The sequence below is a fragment of the Pollicipes pollicipes genome, unplaced genomic scaffold, assembly GCF_011947565.3.
Source record: "Pollicipes pollicipes isolate AB1234 unplaced genomic scaffold, Ppol_2.1 Scaffold_4002;HRSCAF=4701_pilon_pilon_pilon, whole genome shotgun sequence".
Classification (NCBI taxonomy): domain Eukaryota; kingdom Metazoa; phylum Arthropoda; class Thecostraca; order Pollicipedomorpha; family Pollicipedidae; genus Pollicipes; species Pollicipes pollicipes.
The window spans coordinates 17,262,624-17,287,533 of NW_023596420.1; the positions used below are offsets into that span (position 1 = coordinate 17,262,624).

The 24,910-nt window shown below is 50.4% G+C and overlaps 3 protein-coding genes across 4 annotated transcripts; 1 reads left to right on the plus strand and 2 right to left on the minus strand.

Moving 5' to 3' along the window:
• Nucleotides 1-1,284: 1,284 nt before the first annotated feature.
• Nucleotides 1,285-9,038, minus strand: LOC119093929 (RNA 3'-terminal phosphate cyclase-like protein). Its single transcript, XM_037216951.1, has 6 exons — nt 8,743-9,038; nt 4,078-4,313; nt 3,518-3,691; nt 2,642-2,967; nt 2,142-2,246; nt 1,285-1,523 (listed from the first exon to the last, which is right to left on the minus strand). Exons 1-6 carry the CDS (start codon nt 8,882-8,884, stop codon nt 1,361-1,363), a joined length of 1,146 nt encoding a protein of 381 aa, XP_037072846.1. The 5' UTR covers nt 8,885-9,038; the 3' UTR covers nt 1,285-1,360.
• Nucleotides 9,039-9,545: 507 nt separating this feature from the next.
• LOC119093869 (eukaryotic translation initiation factor 3 subunit K) lies at nt 9,546-19,016 on the plus strand. Of its 2 annotated transcripts, none has more exons than XM_037216879.1 (5): nt 9,546-9,779; nt 11,553-11,772; nt 14,518-14,634; nt 15,324-15,423; nt 18,802-19,016. In XM_037216879.1, the coding sequence occupies exons 1-5, from the start codon at nt 9,727-9,729 to the stop codon at nt 18,954-18,956; spliced, it is 645 nt and encodes a 214-aa protein (XP_037072774.1). In that variant the 5' UTR covers nt 9,546-9,726; the 3' UTR covers nt 18,957-19,016. The 2 variants fall into 2 exon arrangements, with proteins under 2 accessions (XP_037072774.1, XP_037072775.1); XM_037216880.1 differs by lacking the exon at nt 9,546-9,779 and adding an exon at nt 9,868-9,989.
• Nucleotides 19,017-21,074: 2,058 nt separating this feature from the next.
• LOC119094176 (proton myo-inositol cotransporter-like) lies at nt 21,075-24,098 on the minus strand. Its single transcript, XM_037217251.1, has one exon. The coding sequence runs from the start codon at nt 24,096-24,098 to the stop codon at nt 22,287-22,289; it is 1,812 nt and encodes a 603-aa protein (XP_037073146.1). The 3' UTR covers nt 21,075-22,286.
• Nucleotides 24,099-24,910: the final 812 nt, after the last annotated feature.

The window sequence follows — 24,910 nt, forward strand, 5'->3', positions numbered from 1 at the left end:
ATACCACACCACCGCAGAAAAGCTGTCGGGAAGCCGCCTGCCTTGGACATGAATTGGTCCAACGAACATTCAATCGCCCCTCATTCTACGTAGCCGGCCTGAGCTACTCTTATATGCAGGCGGGGGCGCAGCTAGAGCCCTGCCAAGGGGGTACAGGGTTAACAAGAGCTTCCCTGATGGTGAACGCCCGAAAATTATCGCCAGACATAGCTTATTTGTCAACAAGGGACAAAACATATTCGTTTAACTGTTACTTCTACCTTATAACCAGAACAAAAACAGAAACTGGGAGCTACCGCGGGATCTATTGTTTGTATCTTTAGGTCAATAAGCTGCAGAAACCAGGCGTTGAACAACTGCGCGGGAGAAATCGCCAGAGCTCTAAATCTAAAACGGCTCGGTGGACTCTTTCTAAACCGACAAAATTCATAAGCTTCGTCAAATATTGTACGTGGGTTTCACAGCCATAACAAGGACCCCGCATAGGTATCTCGTAAAAAGAAATGTGTAAACAAAAGGTGCATGAACGTGGCCAACCCATTTTTGTGCGAAAACGTTGATGAAATGATGAAAATGAAAATAAAAAAATGAAAGCATTCAGTCAGAATCGATTTAGCGATGCAAATTATGTAGCGTAGCTTTGAACATGCGCGCTCGCAAACCTTAGCAACAAGACTCAACGTCAGGTGCTGCAGTCTCCGTAGGCTGCGCAGCGTTGATCCAGCGGCCAATTCTGAACTGTAGTCAACGGGTGTACGAAAATGATCATATATCAGAAAGGAGTATCTTTGAACACTTTGATCAATTAGTGCTTCAACTCGTGTACCATAGTCGTGTACCACGTGTACTGTACGCGTGCACGCAGATTTCAGCAGCAGCAGCCTCGACGCTCCGCATTGAGGTTCCCACAGGCCGCGCGGCGCCGGCCCCGCGGCTGGAGCCAGGCTATGGCCAAAAGGCAAAAGAAAAACATGACGCATCTCCAGGAAGATGGCTTATGAACTAGGTGAAACGGCATGCAGGCTTATGGTAGTACAAAAGTAAGATAAACGTAACTTAAATTTGAAAGTGGGGTGGGGGCAGCTAACATTGCCCCCCCCCCCCCCCTCCTTGCAAAGCGTGGGGAGACGACTGGTCCCCTGATCCCCTGTTCCTACACCCATGAGTCGCAATCATAATCCTCGTGCCTCTGTTCTATCAACACGCACGAATATTTGCCGACGTTGAAACGTCGCGTTCGACAACATTTGTATTGGGTCATATGAAAAACGGCAGAGACACTCGTAGCGTTTTGACACATCACACAAGCAATACACCTCGCATCGCAACGGCCAGCAACTGCCAAGATTCCGCGCAGGCTTCAGGACACCGTCTTGCTGAGGTTGCTGAAGCCGGCTCCGAGGCAGGTGAGCGTCAGCTTCTCTCCTCCCAACTTCAGGTCCTCCTCCTCTTCAGTCGGCAGCACGTTCTCTATCCGGAACGTCGTGAGGAACGCGTCCCGCACATGACGAAGAAACTCAATACTGAAAAGATGCGACGTCCGTAAAAGCGCATTACGAAAGCGTTTTCAGTTGCGTGCTACCATTTGGACTCGACCGCCCATGACTAGCGTGCCATTTAATAGCAGATTACGCTGGGCTTAATTTATCACGTGGATGGCGGTTGACTGAAAAGAGTTCTTGGATGGCTCTTTCCCAGAGCTGATAACGTCGGGAGATTTCCAGTACTGCCTCGGAGACACAAAACGACAATACATGTGCAATATCACAGAGCGCAGTAACCATTTTCTAATGCCGCCAACTTGGTGACCAGCACTCACACAAATCAAGCAAAAACAAAAACAAAACAAAAAATACGACCAATGATTTTCTGTTGCCATTCATGTTGCGACGCACCACACATGCATAATTCTCTCAATTTCAGACACACACTAGATGTACGCGAGAGGGCACGCAATAACGGCGATGAGTCCGCTCGGCACTACCTGATCATTGCACTTTCTTTTGCGGAAGGGAGAGGGGCCGAGGGTGGCGCGACGTTCACACGGCCTCTATATCCGTGTTGTGACAGGTTGTTTCGCAATATCTCGGGACTTACACAAATCACTTAACACAATATAGAGTAACATCACGTTTACTTACGTGTATGGTGTGAGCTGACCCAGTTTGACCTTTGAAATGTCCTTCTGGCCAAGGCACATGTAGAGTAGCATGGTACTTTGCGCTAAGGAGTCTACGCAACCTCCCCTGGAATCAGAATATTCGACCAATAGTAGCGAGCGTACTGCCGTACCAACCACGGTCAGGCGGACACCAAAACCTAAAACCCACGACCTACACCCAGGAGCCACCTTAGTAGCAACGACGAGAGGGACCTGAACAGATGCGACCAGAGTGATAATATAGTTTAGTCACAAGAAACTCGTACATAACAACTCCAAAAAAACCAAACCTCGCAGTTAAATCGCAAGACATTCGTGTAGACCAATCGCGACAAACAAAACATTTCAATGTGAAACATCTCATCTTGCATTACAGCATTCCAGTTCTCTGCAATGGAGGATCTGCATGTTTGACTACATCACGCGACATCATGTCAGAATATGGTGCGCTGTAGGTAGTTCGGCCCTGTTCGGCCGTACCTGTAGATCTCGTCGAGCAGCCGCTCGGCGGCCTCTGTGCCCAGCGCTTCGGGCACGCTGGGCGGCCCGTCCGAGCCCTGCGGCCGTGACGTCACGTCTGACGTCAGCGTGCAGCCAGTAGTCGTCTCGGCCACCAGGCTGATGCCGAAGCCGGGCGACTTGCCGGCGGCGTCGCCCTTGTAGTGGTCCGTGTAGATGTAGACGTCGGGCAGGAGGCGGAGCAGCACCGCCTTGGCCGCGTCTACCATGCGGCCGGCCATGGCGGGTGAGACGCGCGCCGCGTGCGCCACGCCGCGGATCCGCTTCACCTTGCCAGCGTCTAGCCACTGCCGCACACGGCCACGGTGAGACATGGTCAGGTGGGGACACGGTCCGACACGGTCAGACACGTCCAAACAGGGACATGGCCCGTCATGGCCAGGCAGGGACACAGTCGGACACGACCAGACAGGGAAACGGTCCAGCAAAGCCAGACAGGGACACGACCAGGCAGGGACACGGCCAGACAGGGACACAGTCCGACACAGCCAGACAGGGACACCGGCCGACACGTTCGAACGGGGACACGGTCCGACACCGCCAGAAAGGAACACGGCCCGACACCGCCAGACAGGGACACAGCCAGACAGGGGCACGGTCAGACAGGGACGCGGCCAGACAGGGGCACCGTCAGACAGGGGCACCGTCAGACAGAGACACCGTCAGTCAGGGCCACGGTCCGGCACGGCCCCGGTCAGGCGTGGGGACGGACACACATGGACAGCCACTGAGCCGATGTGCGTTTAGCTGACAGCATGCGAGGCGAAGGCAGGTGGCGCCACATGTCGCGTGTCAGCGGCTCGCTGTGTCTACGGCGCGGCCTCCGTGGCAGCTGACCTGAGTGGCGCGCAGCGTTCTCTGGACGGGGCAGCTGAAGAGGACCTGGCCGCCGCCGCCGGGCGCCATGCCACGCCGCACGATCTTCAGCTGCAGCTGCTCGTCGGCCAGCAGCAGGTAGCGGCGCAACACCGGCAGGCAGCTGTGCTTCAGCTGGTCCACCGACGGGTCCACCTGAGGCAGCGGCTGGCGTGGCAACACAGGCAGCTGGACGGCAGGTAGTCAGATCAATGACGGCCTCACCGCAGGAAGCAGAACACTTTGCTTTAATGGCTGGCCAGCAAGACATCTTCAAGCGTGGGAGCTATCGGAGAAAACCTACAGTTTTTTTCATCTATGATCCAACGAAATCCCACCTCAGGTTTGAGTCGCACAAGCAAGATGATGTCACGTGGCATCTGGAAGGTCCTGACGTGAAAAGGCAGTATGGAGTAGCATCAGATAATTGTCTCAACGCACGAATTTCAGGCGTCCATACATTATACATCTCTCAATAAATGGCGTTGAATATCAGCTGCCCACCACCTGCGCACTGATGCGGCGCATTGCTCCGTGCTAACCTCGCTGTTGGTGACGCCATGCAGCGTCAGGTGAAGCGGCTTCTTGCAGAACGGCGCCAACATCAGCACCGGCTCCAAGTAGTAGCCGACGCCGCGCTTCTTGCTGCAGTGGTGCTCCAGCTGGCCGCCGGCCAGCAGGCCCGGCACGTACGTGACAGAGGTACCCGTCTCGTTCACCTCGATCCGCGTGCCGTTGGTCAGCTTGTCCATCAGACGCAGGAAACTGGCCTCACTCTCTACACCAGACAAAAGACAAGCAGAGAGGGTCATCACTAGCAGAACAGAACTAGCTGCCTTATCATTGTGAAAAGCAGGAATAACATTTTGAATTTTCTTACGACGTTTGCCACTTGTCTGTGACTGAGACAGCTAAGGGAATGGCCGCGGTTAACAAGCAAGCAAGCTTGACATGTAAGTTACATGGATAAACTCCTTTGCAAACTGGTACTGGCTGCTCAGACTTTGGCACACTGGGATGGCTGACTGCCGTACTTCTTCATGAGTTCTTGACATCGCTGTGATAAATACACCACCAAACATTGTCATAGCATGTCCATCCTGATTGAGACAATGCAAAACAACAACTTACCATGCTTTCAATGTTTATATCCTATAGACTACATATGCTGCTCCTTCAAGAATGTGGAATGGCTTTTATTGGGCAATGGATTCTGCATCCACTATTGCTGCCTCTCCCCCCCCCCCCCCCCCCAATCTCACCTATCTGTGATATCTCATTAGGCATGAATGTGTGATGTTTTAATTGTACCAGGCATTAAGCATGAAATAATTAATCATATTTCTTAGCTTTCTTACTACCGTTTTGAGCCAACCTAGCCTACCCGAGCTGCCATTCCTTGATTCCTCCATCGGCCCTATGAATAGTTGTATGCAAAATGGGGACAAAACTACACTAGGTACCTAAAGTCCATCGCTCATTACTTTCTCGCAAAAATATGTCGGATCACCCACGTACACCACAAAACATAAAACAAGTAACACGTTTCGTCATATGGTGGTATCAATTTCTTTTCTTTGTAGGTTGCACTCCAGCTTTCAACGTTCTGCCACTTGGATGGCAGGTTACCAGCGTTTTTATGCTATGGCGCTCCCGGTTTGGGGTTCAATGTCTGCTGCTCGCCTCGGTCAAGATCAACCAATTAGCATCGAACCGGGCGGCGACAGTTCAGCATCTAGGGTTCCTCGACGTTAGTGTTAAAACAAAACTCCTACCAACAAGACATCTGTGTGATGATAAGCTATAATATTACTCCCACTGCCAATAGTTATACACGACAATCGTGCTACGCGACAAAACTGATTCCTTCAGACTTCTATCCGTCATCACTTCTACTGCAAAAACTTAACCATTCAGTTTACACACGGCATTACTTCTATTGCGAAGACTTTAAGGCAACATTAATGCTACACGACAAAACTTATACTTCCAAAACATATACCCATCATTATTTCTATTGGAAAAACTTAGTGTTTCGGTATACGCGACATTTCTTCTGCTACCATACTTAGCCGTGGAGTGCAAAATGCCTGCACACCTAACAGAGGTGTAGAAACTATTTGCCCGTCAGGAGGGAACCACAACTGGGAAATGCTGCGACGAAAAGCTCGTGGTGGCGACAGAAACAATTGTGTGTTCATTACATCCGTTATTTTGTTGATTTGTGGTGCTCGACGTTTGAGTACACACTGATGTTTCGGAAGAAGAATTTCGATGACGGGTGCGATTTCTTAAGGCATAAGTTGCGTCGTATAGCACTAAAGACCCGTCTAAGTAATGGGAGAAAAAGCAATGTGGCGCGTAAGTGAACACCAGCTCAGGGATATAGTCTCCTATTTTGTTGGGATAGGGAGCAGAGTCCCATTCGGGGTAAGCCCCGCAATGCATGTACTTCCGGCCAGATTTGGCCTGGATGTTTTTCCCTGCTTAGCCCCAAACATGATAGTAGCAGTAAAAGGATTTTGAGGAGCTTCGACCGCGCGGTCCTAGAGCGCCCACCCCAAATATGTTCTGCAACACTACAACACGGCACTAGACGTGTCTTCAGAAACCGGAATGACGCGTAGAACCTTGTCGTCGTGGGTCTGTCGATCACAATATTTGCAGCAGCCACCTCCCTCTTTTAGGCCTAGCTTATGAGTAGAAGAACTGATGAGTATAATTTGTGCAGTATCACCTGTATCCCATAGCACAAATGTTGCACAGGAGTAATGGGAGGCGAAATATATTGCTAACAGCTTAGGATGTTTTTGCAGTAGACATTATGCCAGACATAAGCTTTTAAAGCATAAGCTTAGTAGTGCCACAATAACATTGTATACATCTTTATATAGTGGAGTTAATACTGTGCACAAGTAAAGACTACAGATCTTTGCTGTAGAGATCATGATTAGCTTATGTTTTTGCTGTCATAAGCTTTTTTGTGTAGCACTCATGTAGTGTTTTTGTTATTGCATCAGAATAATGTTGCCTACAAGCAAAGATTGCATAATTATTTTCAATGAAAGGAAGTGGTGAGGATATGATTTTGAAGTACACATTTTGTTGTGCAGTGCTCATGTGTATAAGTCTTTGCAACACAGGTGATGTTGCACATAAGAAGCCTGTATAAGTTTCTGCAGTCAGTTACATCTCATACATCTGTTGTAGCACTCCTGTGGGTACAAGTTTTGCCATAGCATGCACATGATGACAGATATGTTGTCACCTCCCTTTTAGGGCTCACTGTCTGTTGCCCATCCAGTAGCTCAAGATAAACCAATCAGTATCAAACCTGGCAGCTGTCATCACTGCATCTGTGTACTTCAGACCTGGAAAATTGGCTGGGCAGGGCAGATGTCAGCTCTCAGGATCAAAGGGTGGTGAATTAGTCCTCAACAGATTATTGTGTAGCAACCACAAGAGAGCCAGAACTCTGACAGCATAAGTTCATATTTACCTCATGCACACTGTACTGTATGAATTTTGAACCACTCTCATGCTGTGAAAGCTAAGGCTAGCAATAGCCCACAGGCAGGACAGAATCATCCAGTTTGTAAACCATACCTTATCACAAAACTATTGCCCAGATGTTTGGTGCGGGCAATCATGTCCTAAATAAGGCAAAAAGCATTTGAACTAGGCTACAGTCCATCAAACCCACCCCAAAATATGCTGAGTTTGGGCTATACAAAACCAAGTACGAATGAGCTGCCTGACTTTAAAAAATGCATTTCCCAAAATTTGAAAAAGCTTCCTCAAATTGTGTCTCCTGCCCCGCATCTGTCAATCAACCCTGATTAAGCTTTTGATCAGATTTCTTGCATACTGGCTCATGAAGCATTCTACCATCATCATCATCAGGTAGGTAGACATCAGACTGAAAAAAACACATGCCACCCTCAACATGCCAGGCCAACCTGCGCAAAAATACACCCACTGCAATGGAACAGCCCATGTGACATCAGGCACTCTCATGCTCACCAAACTGAGGTCAGGACACTTAGTTTGGAATTTGTTAATAACTCAAACCAAAAAAATCTTGGGATAATTTTGGGAAAATTTCCCTACTCAGCAACATAATTCCTCACGGCATTGGCTGGTGTAGGTGTACATTCCTATCTAATGTTAGAAAAAATCATTGCACACCATTTGTCATGTTTAAGGTGGAACATATCATAAATAATCTCAAAACAGGTAGATTCATGCTCCTACCTTCAACCCCATATTCTCATTTTACTTTTCATTCCCACGCAAAAACATCATATTTCCCCACCATGTTGACCAATCTTCAAACATTACAGAAGACTGCCTGGACACACAAGAAACACATTTCATTGAATTCTCGTGACCTTGGCCTCATACATTTTTATGGTTCTTGATGCACAGTTATGTTGTGATCACGCAATAATGTTGCAATCACCGGTGGAAATGGCGCCCCTGCCGTGGCTGCTGCGTGTTTGCGCTCGGATGTTCGGTACCATAGTTATTTAAGTTCCAAGGTAGGAGCTTAGATGACCTGTTAAATGATCAATTATGACATGTTCTGCCTTAAAAATGATGATTGATGTACATTGCTCTTTCTTAACATGAGGTAGGAATGCATATCATGACCTATTGGCTGTCTTTGCAATTAAGCTGGCAGCGACATGCACCAAACTACCAGCACTGGTACTGAATAGCTGGGTACCTGATGGGTGTGAACACATGTGACTATTCACATGTGACCTTTACAAATTCATAAATATCCACCCAGGGTGACACTTCCTCCCATGATGTGCATTGAATGTATTTTTTGCAGTCTGGTGTCAGCATAGTCATATTACAATAACAATTTCAGCCCCCTACCAAAAATGGGTTTGGCACATGGTCAGCACAGAATCCAGCACAGAGTCAATGCTTCATGGCATTGTGATGCTCCAGAAAGGAAATTTCAGACAATTTTTCACAAATATCAAGCAAGAATTCAGTGCAGTTTAGCTTGGCCTGAGTTTGGCACATGAAACTGTGAGGGTTAATGCACCACTGTGCAGATAAGCACACCAATGTGACGCAAGCATAGGCACGGTGAATAGATTTGTGCACTGGGGTTGACTGTTGCCTACAGACCCATTGACTGTTGTCATCAGCCTGCCCATGAAGTTAGCAAGTTGGAGAATGGTACTTACCGTCAACACCAGGGTCGTCATTTCTACCACGAAACTTCCTTATTTTAACCACTTTTCCACTCAAAGTGGAGAGCACGATTCTCATTCGGAAATTTTTGCAGCCTTCATAGGAGAGAGCCGATGAATTTTTGGCCTGGCTCATGACGGCTTAATAAAAATATCGAAACAAAACCAGCAGCTCTGTATCTATAAGTTTCCACCACCTTCACCCCACGGTGGAAGACCGATGAAACGATGTTAACTTCCACAACCCCTCTCCGCACACACCGCCTCCAAAGCACCCGCCGCTCGGCATACACGGACCACACACGCTGTAATTCATTCCAAAAGCGTCAGGACTGTCTTCTGAATGCCTGCTGCAACGTGCTCTCTAAAGTGCTGCAAAAAAGTCAGCAGTCAATTTTACAAAATGGCTTGAAAATTTTCCCAACAATGTGCGTATATCAAAGAAAACTAGTCACTTGATACGATTGCAGGATATTTGACGACGTTTCAGCTTTCAGTTTACGCCCAAGTGATCCGAACCCACTAACTCGCCATCTGTTTTGATGGGCCTTATGCGTCGTGTCCTGCATACGTGCTTTCTAATGCACCTGGTACATCGAAATTATGTGGAAGCTCAATTTGGGATGAATCCCAATTGGTGACATTAGTAAGGTTAGGTTGCTTATCAAAGCCTTCAAAATATTCCAAAGCTGGTGTATATTTGGTATGAATGTGCCGGCACCGTTATTCCAGCGTAATGCAACCTATTACTAAAAGACAGTTGACGGCATCTTTGTTGACAAATTTTGCCGCTTTCGCCGCAGCCCTGCTGAGCGCGTGTGCGATTGATGGCGCAGCCTTGCCGGCACTGTTTTAGGGCCTTGGCCGACATTCATTGCGGGAGGTTGGTTGATTCGAGTTGAAGTTAGTCAGCGCTGCCGAATTTTTACACCCATCTTTTCCCGCCTAATCGTTTTATTGAATCTGTAGGCAATAAGCATGGCGGATGACATGAAAGCCGCTGTGGGCGCCCTCCTGAAAGGCATAGACAGGTGAGAGAAGGATCCTGGCCTGCCATCTGGTAGCCACCCAGACTGCTCAAAACGCATGTTAAGCCGAACATGTCCGGGTTAGCAATGCCATCACAACCAAAATTTTAATGCGTGCACATAGTTAACGTGAATGTTCAGGGTAAACACATGGTCAGCATGAATATCAGCGCAAAACAAACCAGTGTTTATAGGCAATGTGATGTTTCAAAGGTAATTATGTTCTCAAATATGGTAATTATGCTCAGGAAAATATGCTCTGGATATGTTTTCTACAGGAAAATGAAGCATCTTTATCTCTTCAATTTTTATGGCCTGTGTTAAGTACTCATGTGGATGAAGTCTGGCTCACCAATGTTGTACAGGAGTCTAGGGTGTAGGTATTCATTGGTACCTAATGTTAGAAAAACCATTGTACATCATTCATTGTGTTTAAGATGGAGCATATTGTAAATAATCATAAAAGAGGTATATTCATGCTCTTACCTTCAAAGTTAAATGACTATGATAGTGAGCTCCCAGGCGCCGCACGCACCCCACACAATCTACAAACAATATGGAAGACTGCTTGGATACCAAGAAGCATATTTCATTGGATTCTTGTTACATTGGCCTCTACATTTTTATGGTTTTGATGTGCAGAAATGTGATTGTGCAGTAATGTTGTGATCACAGGTGGCAATGGCCGGGGTCGTGGTTGCTGGGTCTTTGTGGCGCTGGGATGTTCACTATGGTATTTATTTAAGTTCCAAGGTAAGAGTTTAGATGACCTGTTTTATGATTAGTTATGACATGGGCTGCCCTAAAAATGATGATTGATGTACAATGCTCTTTTAACATGAGGTAGCAATGTATACCCTGACCTGTTGAGTGATCAAGTGCCTGTTTTTTTAAGCTCATGATTGTTTAAGCCTTTCATGGCCACATTTTGCATGCTTCATTTTGACAGCACAAGCTTGACACCATTACATGTATCTGCTGGCAAGTTTGGCATCTGCTCATTACTAAATTGTATTGATCATTGCTACTGAATGAAGCATCCTGGCCTTCATTATTGACTATAGAGAACTATAAGTTCACCAGTGTGTGATGCTTGTACCCTTGGATAGCTTGTCTACAAATCTGCTTTGCTCCTTGTGTTGCCCATCATTTACCTGAGGATTAGCTGTGTAGTCTTTGAAGCATTTTTTAGGTGTAGAGTCAGAGAGATGGCTACTGCTATATCCTACACACACCAAGAGAAACATTTCTACTCAGATTTAATTTATGTTTTCTCAAAGTTGTAAGAGGGGGAGGCCAAAGCCCCTCTGAGTATGCAACATGGCTGCTAGGGACCTGCTACTATACCATTGTTCATCCACCCTTTGCAAAAGCTGACACTAGTTTGATGTATGAGGTACCTGTGGATCCCGGCACATTCTAAACTCTGGCATTTTCTGCTGTAAGGTTAAAATGACCTTTGTTTTCAAGCAATATACAACCAAAGACATGCAGCCCAAGTTAGAGATTCACAACTGATTAGGCCAGGATAGGGAACAGAAATGGAGTGGGTGTAAGATAAATGTAATCTAGCTCAGGCTGGGGCTAGTTTGGGTGAATAGAACTGATGTAAGGAAAAGTGGTGAGCATCTCAACCACAGCAATGAAACGAGGTGGATTGTGTGCTGTGAAACCGACATTCCCCAGACCTTGGGATGTGGTGTGCTATTTGCAGGCTTCGTTGAAACTCTTTCGCTCAAAATGATGGCTATACTCATGCTTTATTCCATGCTGCAGGTACAACCCCAAGAATCTGGTGATGTTTGAGCAGTATGTGGACCGGCAGTGTGCAGAAAACATGTATGACCTGGAGGCGAATTTGGCGGTGCTCAAACTCTACCAGTTCAACCCCAGTGAATACAACCCAGCTATCACACAGCGCATTCTACTGAAGGCAATCACCAACCTGCCACACACAGATATCATCCTGTGCAAGTGTCTTCTGGCTCCAGAAAATGTAAGGATCCGGCTATCTTGGTCAGGCCAGTGGAGTGTCATGCTGTGATATCGGAGATGGTCATGAAATGAGATTCATGTGTTTTCTAAGCCTAGTTGTCTTACCTGCATAAATATGTTTGCCTTTGAATAAGTACTGCAAAGGTAACTAATCATATTGCATCATAAAGAAATGTGTTACAGATGGAATAGTAGTTCGGGCTGATGTCCTCATCTGGCATGCTAGTATGCAGTGTTTGAAATTCCAAAGATGTTCCTGGTAGTGGAGAACAAATTTCCTACAGTGGAGTACAAAATTATCCAAGTGCTGCAGGTCATTACAGTTTTATTTAGGTTATCTTTGAGAGATACCTGTACAACAGGTGGTACTCAACAAAAGCACAACTTTTCAGGTTGAGCAATTCTTGTAAAAGCACTTTAAATGAAAGGAAACATCAGTATTAAACATAGCACACTGAAACAACAGTCTCATATTCTGTTCTATGAGACACATGTGTGTATATATGGGTTTGCAATTGGTGAATTGCTCCGTGTATACACCCTTCAAAACAGAGGGTAATTATGCATCGGGCTTATACACTAAAATGGCGGGTGGCTACACACCAGCCTTACATGCTCTCCAAAATGGAGGGTGGGTAAGATACGCCCAGCAGAGAAAAACGATACACAAACAAATGCAAATGAACATGCCACAGGCAGCCACCTACTCATGCTCCACCACGATCACGCTTTTCATGCTCCACCACGGTCACGCTACTCACGCTCCAACACGGTCACGCTACTCGCGCTCCAACACGGTCACGCTACTCGCGCTTCAACACGGTCACGCTACTCGCGCTCCACCAGCTAACTGGCCTTAAGAACAGCTAAATACTCATGCCCTCCACCTTCCAACTCCCGGTCAACGCACGAGGCCCTGCATGTCCCACCCAAACAAAAGAGACAGGCAGCACTCTTAACCGATTTACCGAGCCAGCACAGGACAATGCTTGACAGACCCGTGCAAGCCGGTTAAGAGGAATTGGAGTCAGTCACTCCGCTGACTCCGGCGGATAACGCAATGTATTAATGGATTCTGATGCGATATCATTATGAAGTATGATAATTTATGTTGCAATTAATTGATGTTTTTGTCCTAATAAACCCTTCTCCGTAATTTGCCGGACCAAAGTTATGGGTTCATGTTACTCTGGTGTTCTGGGGTTTTTGCCGGATTGAAATAGCTGTCTCCGAACAGTTTTTGGCTATTTATAGCAGCATTTTTTGTTTCAAAAGGGTTTTTCTGTAAAGTTTGAATTACCAGCTTTAATTTCACACCCTTAAGTGACAAATTTAAGTTAGTTGAAATCCACAGCTGCCGTAACATTTTTGTGCTCCGGATACCAGGAAGTGGCCAAAAATCCAACCACATGACGGCTCTGGATGAGTACAAATAAGTCCTTCATAATCGTGATGCCCATCTCTATACAGCTTTCCTCCAAATGTTTACAAATTTGTTCAAAACATGAGCGCGAGCAGAATGTTTACGCCCTTGACAAATCAGTCACGGAGAGGCGAATCAATAGAACCACTTGGAGAGTTTTGCTATGCTCAACCTCCAACCTGAGTTGGGAGGCGGGCGCAAACCGCTGAATAGTTGAGACGTTTCCGGCGCTGAATTGCGAGTGATTCTCTCATTTGCATTGTCATGACACGGTGATGGCGCGTGAGTAGGCAGCCGCCTGTGGTAGGTGATTGGTCGTACGGTTTTCTGTGACTGTTCGTTGCATCCTTGGCAATTAATGCGGTTCGTCGTCAACGGTAGGTTGTCATGTTCAAGTTTGAGTTGGTCTGCGTGGGGAATAAGAAGTGAGAGCTTTGCTAGTCTACAGTCCGGTGCGATTCTGGTACTCGTTTCTCATTTCCCGGCATTGTTCAAAGTCAATTGGATTCCCCATTCACACACTTTACTTTCCACATTTCAATACATGGTTTATGATATACCTAGGTGGCAGCACAGGCTGTTTGCTATTGGGCATCGTAGTCTGGTGGTTGCAAGATTTGTGCTCTTGCAGATATCAATACATGGCTCCTGATGGAGGCAGCAAGTCCCAAGCTGTTGCACCTTCTGGTTTTATTTTATGTTGGCACAGAGAGGTAAAATGAGTTTTTCCAAAAGCGGTTTTTGTTGCATTTTTGTTGCAGTACAATTTTTTAAATTTTACCTAGTCACAATCCTGGAGCACAAAATCTCCTGGTATACATTATACCACGAAACGTCAAGTTTTCCAACACTGCTAGTATGTACAAAACGTTTTGGCCGGTGCATTATCAGGTCATGAATGGTGGTAGTTCAAGCAGTTACTATATCGGTGAGTGTTTTTTTTTTTCAGTAAGCCATCTGTTTAGTATGGGACAGTATAAACCTCTAGGAGCACCATCCCCTGCCCACATTTTTGAACCATAGCTGGCTCCTGACAGAACATTAAAACTGACATGATGCATACTCACTGAGCTCCTCTCTCGCCCCCCACCTTCACACCCATAAGAAAATCCTGACCACTCCTGTGATCCTCTCATGATAAAACAGATCCTCATGTGGTATATCATCCTTATCACTCTCAGCAATACCGAGTTCATTGCTGCTGATGTGCGAGTACTGGAGTTGTGCTGTAGCGACTGCAGCGGTGGCAGCGGCTGTGACCGCTTGGCCGGCTGGCACCGCGACCGTGTCTGACGGGCGGTGCTGTGCCGGGTCGCGCTCCAGATGGAGGAGCCGGAGGTGCAGGACATCCTGCGGCTCTCCACCCTGCTCGAGCTGTGCCAGTTCCAGGCCTTCTGGGAGATCATCGTCGAGCAGCCGTCCATCATCGCCGGCATGACGGTGAGCTCCGAGCGCCGGCCCACCGGCCGCCCTCGGCTCCGGCGCCGCGGGCCGCTCGCGACCGCTGACCCCGGGCCAGCGGCCAGCGATGCAGCAGCCCACTCTGTCTCGTTCGACTCTTGGCTCAGAACTTGGGTCGCTGTACCAAGTGCAGATCGCCCTGTGTATTCTTTCATCCGAACGCTGCGGGTACTTTACGTATTTTGGGATCAGGTACTGAATGAAGCTCGACTTCCAACGTTACAGCGCAATGGTCAGGAATACCAACAAAAGCCTCACTGTCAGCGCTGGACAAAACATGTGGATGTGTATGCCTTGTGCCCACATATTAATGTGCTTTCAAATGTTTCAATATTGACTCTGATGTTCTTTGATCATGATTATGTAGTAATGATAGCTGAGCTTTTTTTGCAGCCGTTGGCGCCCGTAGACATGATTATTGAGCAACCGCGCCCCATCTAGTTATGTGTAGATGTATGATTGAGGAACGATTTTAAGAACCGACGCTTTTAAGGATCTTTTCTCGCAGTGTTTTTCAGTACTCGCGCGTGTGTATGACCGGACATTTTTGTGAGGCCTTGCGATATTTTACCTAATGCTCAAACGTACATGTAGGTAAGTCTCCTAGCGTTGTTCGAGTTTTTCGCCGAAATAACTGACCACCGGTTGACGGTCCTGACCGTTCGCAGGGCTTCGAGGACTCGATCAGGAGGTACGCCTGTCACGTGCTCAACATCACCTACCAGCGCATTAGCAAGGAGCTGGTGCGCTCCACCCTCAACGTGACCGGTGAGGACGCGCGCGCCCGTCCCTCTGTCTGTCGGTATCAAAGTCAATATTGAAACATTTGAGTCAATGTTTTTATGTCTGTCTGTCCGGGGGAAGTGCAACAGGCAACTGTTTTCGCCATTGGAGTTGGATCATCTGCAGGCTAAACGGTGAGGAATTTTTTATGCATTTTTCAAAAATGAGCGCGTGCTGAGCGAAACACGAGCGCAAAAATCCCCGTAGGTTTAACACGGGCGACGCCAATTTAGCGATTCCGGCCGACGGACCAACACGTTTGCTTTCCGGAGCCGTATCCTGGTAACCAAGGGTTGCAGCGACGGGAAACGTGCACGATCCGATAGAGCACGGAATGGGTCATCGCAATCGGGTGAGTTTTTTTGCGTCACGTGACACGTAGCACGTGCACACGTGTCGACAATTTGGGATCGGCCGTTTTGGCGCAGTTTTACGTTAACCTTTATATATCGGTACGGAAAGAAGGTAGAGTTCTGAATTTTGTTTCCCAACATTTAAAATTGAAGCGGCTACATTTCCACTGCGCATTGCGAGTTTTTGCAACGCACTGTTGCGCTGCCAAGTACATTACAAGTTGTGACGGGCTGAGTTTTCAAAACCGAAGCTGAATACAAGCCGCTGCCGTCAACAAAAGTATGCGTAATGTAGCGTTGGAAACTACATCACCGTGTCGGCCGATTCGTCCTGTCTCTGTTGCACTCTTTTGTCGACCGCATTTTAAAAACTGTCGCTGCCAAACGGGTTTAGGCTAAGGGGTTGCATGACGTATTTTCGCCGCGACGGCGGCAAGTTACTTGCGGCGTACCCCGTACCCCGACTCCCGGCGTACACCCTACGCCTTGAGGATTCAATTGGCGGTTTGCGCGACAGGTGTTCGACTTTGTTCATTAAGCCACGCTTTATATTAAAGAACGAGCACCCAGGCGCGTTTTCAGTCTGTCCGGTGGTGGGCCGGCGGGCAGGGCGGGCGGAGGGCAGGGTGGTGGGTCACTGCCCTAGGGGGAGACCTCGGCTTATGCAAGGTGGCCGGCGGCGCACTGTGCCCTGCGGTCGCCGTGCTCGCACAGGCGTGGCTTTTGTTTCCCGACATTTACAATAGACGCGGGCACACTTTCAGGCGCATGGCGAGTTTCTGCAACGCACCGTTACACTGTAAATTGCGCGACAACTTGCAAGGTGCCAAGTTTTAATAATCGAAGTGGTACGGTCGCACCTATGACACGGCATGGGATCACAGATGGATTTTGCTCTCTTCCACGGATTTGCACCTTTTGTGCCACATTTCTGCACCTATGGCACTAACACACCCGGGATTGGCGCGCTTCAATGATGAATGGGAAGAGCGAAATGGTAATGTTTGGCGACACGTGCCACATGTCGTGGTGCCCATGTGTTTAACTATGGATTTATACAATTTCGGTATCTTGAGGGGCTTGCACGCTTCCGTGATATCTCAGAAACTAGGGAAAAAGTGCACAGCGACCGGCATGCTTCGATAAGTAGTCTAACGGGCAATCACTGAAACGTGTACGATGTCACGCTGCACGTGGCATGTGACACGTGCACATTAGCTGTGAACCTGTATTTTGTCGATCTTGTCCATTTTTACGCTTTACGCGGGTATTCCGCTCTTATGGCACACAGTAACACGAGACTGGCATGCCGCGATAGGCCATTGGACGGGAAATCCCATGGTCACATGTGTCACAAGTGCGGCGTGGCATGTTGCGCGTGTCGGGCACACACGAGCCAGGAAGATGATTTTTGCTGTTTTCCGCGGGCTTACACGCTTTGTGCCCCATCTCGGCACTCAGGGCACGGAGGTACTGGGGAGTGGCATGCATTTATAAGAAATCGAATAAATAATGGCGTTTCGTGAATTGTCACGTCGCACGTGCTGAATGGATTGATGGGGAATTGGACAAACAATGGCGTGGTATAGATTGTAGCGACACGTATGCACGAGCCAGAAAAATATATTTTGCCGCTGCCGACCGTTTTGCACTGTACGCTACAATAAAATGCCGTTGGATGCGACGGTAGTGCGTGCTGCCATCATTCAAAGGCGGACGGTTGATGAAAGTGGCAGCAATCACCATTCACGTCCCACGATCAATCACCGGTCCCATGGAGTAGGCTCGGGTGTGTTGCAGAGAGCGCGGGCGAAATGCGCTCACTCCTGCCGGCGGCCACCAGAGACCGCCAGCACCGCGCGCGGCCTGCGGCCGAGTCTTTTTCACACTTTACGCGATATCGCGGCAACCAGGGCACCTAGAACCGCGATTCCAACTGCGAAATATATATAATGAAAATTTCCAACTTTTACGTCAGTGCAGCAAAGCAAGTGCGGAAGCGATTTTTTTTTTTTTTGCTATTTGAACAAATGCTTGAGAGGAAGACTGGTTCAAGTAACCCGAGTCACTTGCGCCATGCCGTTGGTGCCGCACAAAGCTAGTGGAATAATCATAATGAAATCTAAACCCACAAATAGTTGTAAGTCCTTTGAAAATTTACGCGGGACGTTCATAGCATCACTCGGTCACAGGAGCTACTGCACCAACAGGCGTTGATCCTTCCTGACATAGGCTGGGCTGGTCACGGCACCATTTTGGCCGCAGCGCTGTTACCAAGGTGCCCTGCGCTACATCAGACCGAGACAGCGTTCGCCGTCTTGCCTTCCCTTTTGCAGTGGTAGTGGCCGGCGGGTACCCCTCATCTCGGCCCGTCGGCCATGTTTTCCCGCTCAGCTTAGTAACTCGGCTAGAGCGATAGTAACCGTGATTGGCATCTCTTATGTGCTGTGGTGCCACCGGCTGTGCCTTTTTGACACGAAGTAAGTATTTTTTTCAAGTCGTGGTGTTGTTTGACGTACGATCCCTTGTTTTCGGGGTTGGTTTCAGTTAATATCTTCTCGTGGCTCGGTCCACTTGTGTACGAAGTCAGGGCTTACGCGACAAGCCACGCTTAGCGGGTTTCCAACGTCACCAATGTCCATTGTTTACGCAATCATTAATGCCACAAAACCATTGTAGAGGTGCGCCGAGATGAAGCCACTGCAATGTAACTATGACTATATCTAAAGATCCAGACAAGGATAATCGTGCCCATCTGATGACTGCTCCAGTGTTGCGGGACTTGCCGTCGCGTTGGTGTTAGGTCTCCGTTAAGTGTCCTTTTTTAGTTTGATTTGGAGGTGCAGCGACGCTTTGTTTGGGGCCTGGCGTATCAAGTAAAACCACCATCGATTGTCTCAGTCCTGCGTTCAGTCCACCAATTGGCGGCGCATGCGAGGCGTTGAGGCCTGGCTGCTCTACGCTGGTTTCGGCTGACTCCGTAGTTCTACACTAGCGGTCCGTGTTTCAGCCTCGGAGCTGAACAGCTGGATATCGAAGTACGGCTGGACGGACGAGGGCAGCACCGTCTTCATCCGGACGCAGGATGAGAGCGTTAAGACCAAGAACATCCGTGAAAAGGTCGACTTCGAGACAGTGGCGGGCCTGATGGCGGCGTCAAAGTGACTCGTCTCGGAGCGGGCTTAATCCTGCAAGTTATGTCCAATAAACAGGTGATGTCGGCTACGGTGTGTGTACAGTTCGAAGACGGCGCACGTTATCCCGAGCCTGGGCCAGATGCGGACGGGTAAAGGTATCCCAAGCCTGGGCCAGATACGGACGGTGAGTGTGAGCTCGACCCTCGCCCAGAGGCGGACGGGGAATGTTATCCCGAGCCTGGGCCAGATGCGGACAGTGAGTGTTATCCCATGACTGGGCCAGATGCGGACGGTGAGTGTTATCCCAAGACTGGGCCAGATGCGGACGGTGAGTGTTTTCCCAAGACTGGGCCAGATGCGGACGGTGAGTGTTTTCCCAAGACTGGGCCAGATGCGGACGGTGAGTGTTATCCCAAGACTGGGCCAGATGCGGACGGTGAGTGTTTTCCCAAGACTGGGCCAGATGCGGACGGTGAGTGTTATCCCAAGACTGGGCCAGATACGGACGGTGAATGTTATCCCAAGCCTGGACCAGATACGGACGGTGAATATTAACCCGACCCTCGCCCAAATGCTTACGGGTAATGTTATCCCGAGCTTCGCCCAGATGCGGACGGGTAAGGTTATCCCAAGCATGGTCCAGATACGGACGGTGAATGTTAACCCGACCCTCGCCCAGAGGCGGACGGGGAATGCTTGTCCCGAGCCTGGGCCAGATGCGGACGGTGAATGTTATCCCAAGCCTCGCCCAGGTGCAGACGGGTAAGGTTATCCCAAGCCTGAGCTGGTTGCGGGCGGTGAATGTTATCCCGACCCTCGCCCAGATGCGGACGGGCAATGCTATCCCAAGCGTCGCCCAGATACGGATGAGAATTAACGTTACCCGAGCCTGGGCCAGATGCAGACCGGGAATGTTATCTCGAGCCTGAGCCAGATGCGGAAGGTGAATGTTATCCCGAGCCTGAGCCAGATGCGGAAAGTGACTGTTATCCCGAGCATGAGCCAGATGCGGAAGGTGAATGTTATCCCGAGCCTGAGCCAGGTGCGGACGGCGAATGTTTTCCCGAACCTGAGCCAGATACGGACGGTGAATGTTATCCCAAGCCTGGGCCAGATACGGACGGTGAATGTTAACCCGACTCCCGCCCAGAGGCGGACGGGGAATGTTATCCCAAGCCTGGGCCAGATACGGACGGTGAATGTTAACCCGAGCCTGGGCCAGATGCGGACGGGAATGTTATTCCGAGCCTCGCCCAGATGCGGATGGAGAATGTTACCCCAAGCCTGGGCCAGATGCGGACAGTGAATGTTATCCCGACCCTCGCCCAGATGCGGACGGACAATGTTATTCCAAGCATCGCCCAGATACGGATGGGAATTAACGGTATCCCGAGCCTGGGCCAGATGCGGACCGGGAATGTTATCCCGAGCCTGAGCCAGGTGCGGGTGGTGAGTGTTATCCCGAGCCTGAGCCAGATGCGGAAGGTGAATGTTATCCTGAGCCTGGGCCAAATGCGGGCGGTGAATGTTATCCCGAGCGTCGCCCAGAGACGGGCGGTGAATGTTATCCCGAGCGTCGCCCAGATGCCGACGGGTAAGGTTATCCCAAGCCTGGGCCAGATGCGGACGGTGAATGTTAATCTGGGCCTCGCCCAGATGCGGACGGGGAATGCTATCCCAAGCATTGCCCACATGCGGACGGTGAGTGTTATTCCGAGCCGGGGCCAGATGCGGATTGTCCGGAGCCGAGGCCAGATGCGGACTGAGTGCCACCGGTCCAGCTGTTACTGGCACCGGTTGTGTCGGCGGCACGGTTCGAGCCACACATTTCCGGTGCGTGGACCGCAGACTGACAAGATTGCGTGAACTTGCGATACAATAGGTGTTGCAGTGTCTAAATGCGGCAATTTGTTCACGCCCGTTGACATCGAGCTCCATGGTTTCGAGCTCCGCCTGGATCCAGAGTCCTCGCAACGTGTAGCATATGCATCATCACAAGCCCACGAAGTGCGTCGCATTTTACAGCGCGTTCGCACTCTACGTGAATTGCAAACCTTAGTTCTGACCAAATGCGTCGGAATTCGCGTTGTAAGTTGGAGTGCATTTTCCTTGAATGAGCCGGCGCGCAAAGGCAATTTCGGTGCAATGGGAACATGTGTGATATTTTGAAACGTATCCAAGTCATGTTACGCTCAATATCAGTGCACGCTCGCATGTCCAGTAGTCAGATTTACCTGGCTTCACATAGCCCAAGATACGGCTTGCCTTTGCACTCCTACGGACATGAACAACGATTAGTTTTGATTTATGTGTTGCAGATGTCCGCTTCTAATCATCCTTGTGTAAGCCATGAAGAAATCGCATGCGCTCATAGTGCTCGTCCAGCGCTCATATCCGAATTGCAACCAGCCAGCGGCAAACAGCCAGCGTTCGTATCATCCAGAGTGCGTCCAGTTCCGTGCCCATTGGCGGAGTTCATAGCATGCAAGCTCGCAACGTCCAAACTCGCAACATCCGATGTAACATCCAAGACCTTGACCTCCAGTTGACTAGCGTTGATTGGTATTGTTCTCCAACCTTTAGACGTGATAGAGGCTCGAAGTTACGAACTTCGTAGGTTCCGGTTTTGGATGCTGCGAGCCTGGATGTTATGATTTTCGTCTGTCCAGGGATATTGAACGATTTTTGGATCTTGTAAACGCTGGATGCTGCGATTTTGGACGTTTTGGCCATTGCACTGATGAACACTGGATGCTTTAATACGTATTTTTCAATAATAAAAATCCGGAAAGCCATCAAAACGTCCAAGATGGTAGTGTCCAGTGCTCATATCATCCAAAATTGCAACATCCAGTATTAATAACATCCAAAGTGCGTCCAATGCCTCGCCCATTGGCGGAAGTCATGGCATCTAAGCTCGCAACATCCAAAGTCTTGGCATCCAATGTTCTTTATAGCCAGCAAGCAAGATGTTCAGCACATAACCTTTTGATTGGCACTCTTCTCCAACCTTTGGACGTCATTAACGCTGGATGTTATGAATCCTAAGTATTGCGATTTTGGATGCTGCGAGGTTGGATGTTGTGCTTCTCACCTGTCCAGGGATGTTCGGTGATTTTTAGATATGATGAACGCTGGATGTTGTAATTGTTGATGTTTTGACCAATGGACGTTATGAACTCTGGATGTTTCAACATGCATCAGACAGGTCACGTTTAGTTTTCAAAACGACATTCTGCGCGAATGTAAGACTCCAAACAAAAAATCAGCGACTCTGGCTTAAAGACAGCAGGGCCAGCCTGCTCAGACATACACCCAGTTATAACGTTAACTCTCCCATCAGACCTCACTCGATCATTCAAAACGCGGCCATTTTCACTGAATCGCTGTTTTCAGCCACATAACTTGCGTTGTCACGGCCTTTGGACCCGCCGTCTGGGTGTTGAGCATCGTCGCCACTTAATGACGGGTGTTCCGGCTCCATTCGCCTGGGAGCGTGCAGCCCCCAGGGGCGTGCGAAGAGCTCTCCGATCCTTTCCAGGCTTACGCCCTTGGTCTCGGGCACCATGACGTAGAACAGGCCCAGACCCAGGAAGGTCAGGCCTGAGTACATGTAGAACGTGCCATGCTTGGTCATCACGTCTGTCAGCGTGAGAAAGCTGAGCGACACGATCAAGTTGAAGAACCAGTTACAGGCGGTGGCGATCGAGTTACCGGTGCCGCGCGCCCACAGCGGGTAGATCTCCGAGTTGATGGTCCACGGCATTGGGCCCATGCCGGAGGCGAAGCAGACCAGGTAGATGCAGAGGCCCATGATCGGTAGCCAAGAGTACTGCGAGGGGCACCAGTCGGGCGCCCAGGTGAGGCCGCCGGTGGCCAGGACCGACGGGTCGGCGCAGCGGCCGACCGCCGCCGACGTGTTGTGGCTCGACACGAGCGGTACGCACGAGCCGTTCACCGCGCCCGCCGTCGCGTCCACAAAGCAGAAGCCGCAGTCAGGGGCGCCAACGCACGTATCGCACGTGCTGAAGCGGCAGCCGACGTCGGCCGGCGGCAGCGTGACGGCCGCCGACCGTTCGTAGCTGACGTGGAAGGCGGCAGCCAGAAGCAGAAGGCTGAGCGCCGAGCCCAGCATGCTGGTCAGCGTCAGCGACCGCCGGCCCAGCCTCTCCACCAGCGCCATGCTGACGAACGTGAAGCTGAAGTTGATGGCGGCCAACGCGGCTGCCAGCCAGATGGCCGTGGTGGCGTCGCGTACGCCGGCCAGTGTGATGATGCTGGCACTGTAGTACATGACGGTGTTGATGCCGGCCAGCTGCTGGAACACCTGCAGGCAGCAGCCGGCAGCCAGCGCGCGCCGCGTGCCGGCTGAACGCAGCATCTGCGCCATCGGGCTGCTGCTGCCGCCGGAGACGCGCTGGCGCTCGAGCGCAGCGCGCTCTTCGTCGCAGTCGCGCTGGATGTCGCGCAGCTCACGGTCGGCCTGCGCCGGCGAGCCGCGCAGGCGCAGCAGCACGCGGCGTGCCCGCTCGCCGCGGCCGCTCGTCACCAGAAAGCGCGGAGACTCGGGCAGCGGCAAGAAGCCAAGCGTTTGCACCAGCGCCGGCACGGCCGCCAGCCCGAGCATGTAGCGCCAGCCGTGCGGCACGGCGGCGAACGCGCCGCACACTAGCGACGCCACCAGCTGTCCGCCCGTCACGAACGCCACGTTCACGGTGACGAGGCGGCCGCGCACCGCCGCGGGCGCCGCTTCCGAGATGTAGATGGGCACCGACATGCTGGAGAGGCCGAGCCCGACGCCGACGACGAGCCGGCCGACGAGCAGCACCTCGCGGTTGCTGGCGATGCCCATGATGACGCTGCCGGTCACGAACACGCCGCTGGCCGCGAGGATGACAGGCTTGCGGCCGATGCGGTCGGTGAGCACGCCGCCGACCAGCGCCAACACGCCGGCGGTGCCGATGGTGGCCGACACGATGAGCTCGTGCCAGAGGTCGTCCAGCGCCAGCTCGTCCCTCACGAGTAGCATGGCACCCGACACCACACCCGTATCGTAGCCGAACAGGAAGCCGCCGAGTGCGCTGAGCGCCGTCAGCACGTACAGCAGCGTCCGCGACCCGACCGGCGCCACCGGCGCGCCCTGCTCCGCGGCCGGCTTGGTGTCCGACATGGCGGCTGGCTGGCGGCCGTGGCCCGGCGTCGGTGCGTGCCGGTCAGGCAGGATGTCCAACAGAGACGCTGCTGGCCAGCGCACGGCGCGGGCACGAGGGTAGCTGTGGACGGCGGCGCCTATCTGACACGTCACCGTCCGGCCGGGAGCGAACGGCACGATACGCAGCAACACTCGAGAGCCGTCGTTATCATCACGGGATCGGGACACCGGCGGTGTCACATGACATGAAATTATTGCGTAGTGGCGAGCTACCTGACAGCGCAAAAGCGTAATGTCTGCGCCCTTGTCGTGAGCTGGTCCATGCTAGCGGACTGCATCAGAACAGACGCACTGTCGCAACCGCAGATCTTAGGAACCGTGCTGAATTCGTACAACTTACGAAAAAATTATCTGACCAGTGGAAATAGGGAGACGCGTCTAAGCTTCGCATCCTTGTTGTGGTGTTGTTCAGCTGAGATATTTTAATGATGACTCCTTTGATTCCGTTCAGACTTGGCAGAGGCCGGCCATGAACAGCTGCATGTATGCCTCATGCAAAAGGTAGTTAAATCACCACAGGCTAGTAAGACTTACATTTAGATGGCGCACGAAATCGTCTTCTTGTGCACCGCGGATCGGATCGGCATTTGCGCTGCCATTTCGAGAAGGTGCCTATTTCACTTTCGTAGCGTACGGGCGGTGGTTAGTGGTTGAGAGTGATAATCAAAGCAAGCAAGAGCCCCCACCCCTTCCTCCTCCCCAAAGTGTTCCGCCCGTTATCTATAGTGTCATTTCCAGAGTCCTTTAAGGCACTTCCAGACGTCTTATCA

Coding starts and splice junctions, on each gene's coding strand:
- LOC119093869 (XM_037216879.1), top strand. CDS start 9,727: ATGGCGGATGACATGAAAGCCGCTGTGGGCGCCCTCCTGAAAGGCATA. Junction 14,635..15,323: donor CCATCATCGCCGGCATGACG/GTGAGCTCCGAG, acceptor GACCGTTCGCAG/GGCTTCGAGGACTCGATCAG. Junction 15,424..18,801: donor CTCCACCCTCAACGTGACCG/GTGAGGACGCGC, acceptor TCCGTGTTTCAG/CCTCGGAGCTGAACAGCTGG.
- LOC119094176 (XM_037217251.1), bottom strand. CDS start 24,098: ATGTCGGACACCAAGCCGGCCGCGGAGCAGGGCGCGCCGGTGGCGCCG.
- LOC119093929 (XM_037216951.1), bottom strand. CDS start 8,884: ATGAGCCAGGCCAAAAATTCATCGGCTCTCTCCTATGAAGGCTGCAAA. Junction 4,314..8,742: donor TGACGACCCTGGTGTTGACG/GTAAGTACCATT, acceptor TGTCTGGTGTAG/AGAGTGAGGCCAGTTTCCTG. Junction 3,692..4,077: donor ATGGCGTCACCAACAGCGAG/GTTAGCACGGAG, acceptor CCGCTGCCTCAG/GTGGACCCGTCGGTGGACCA.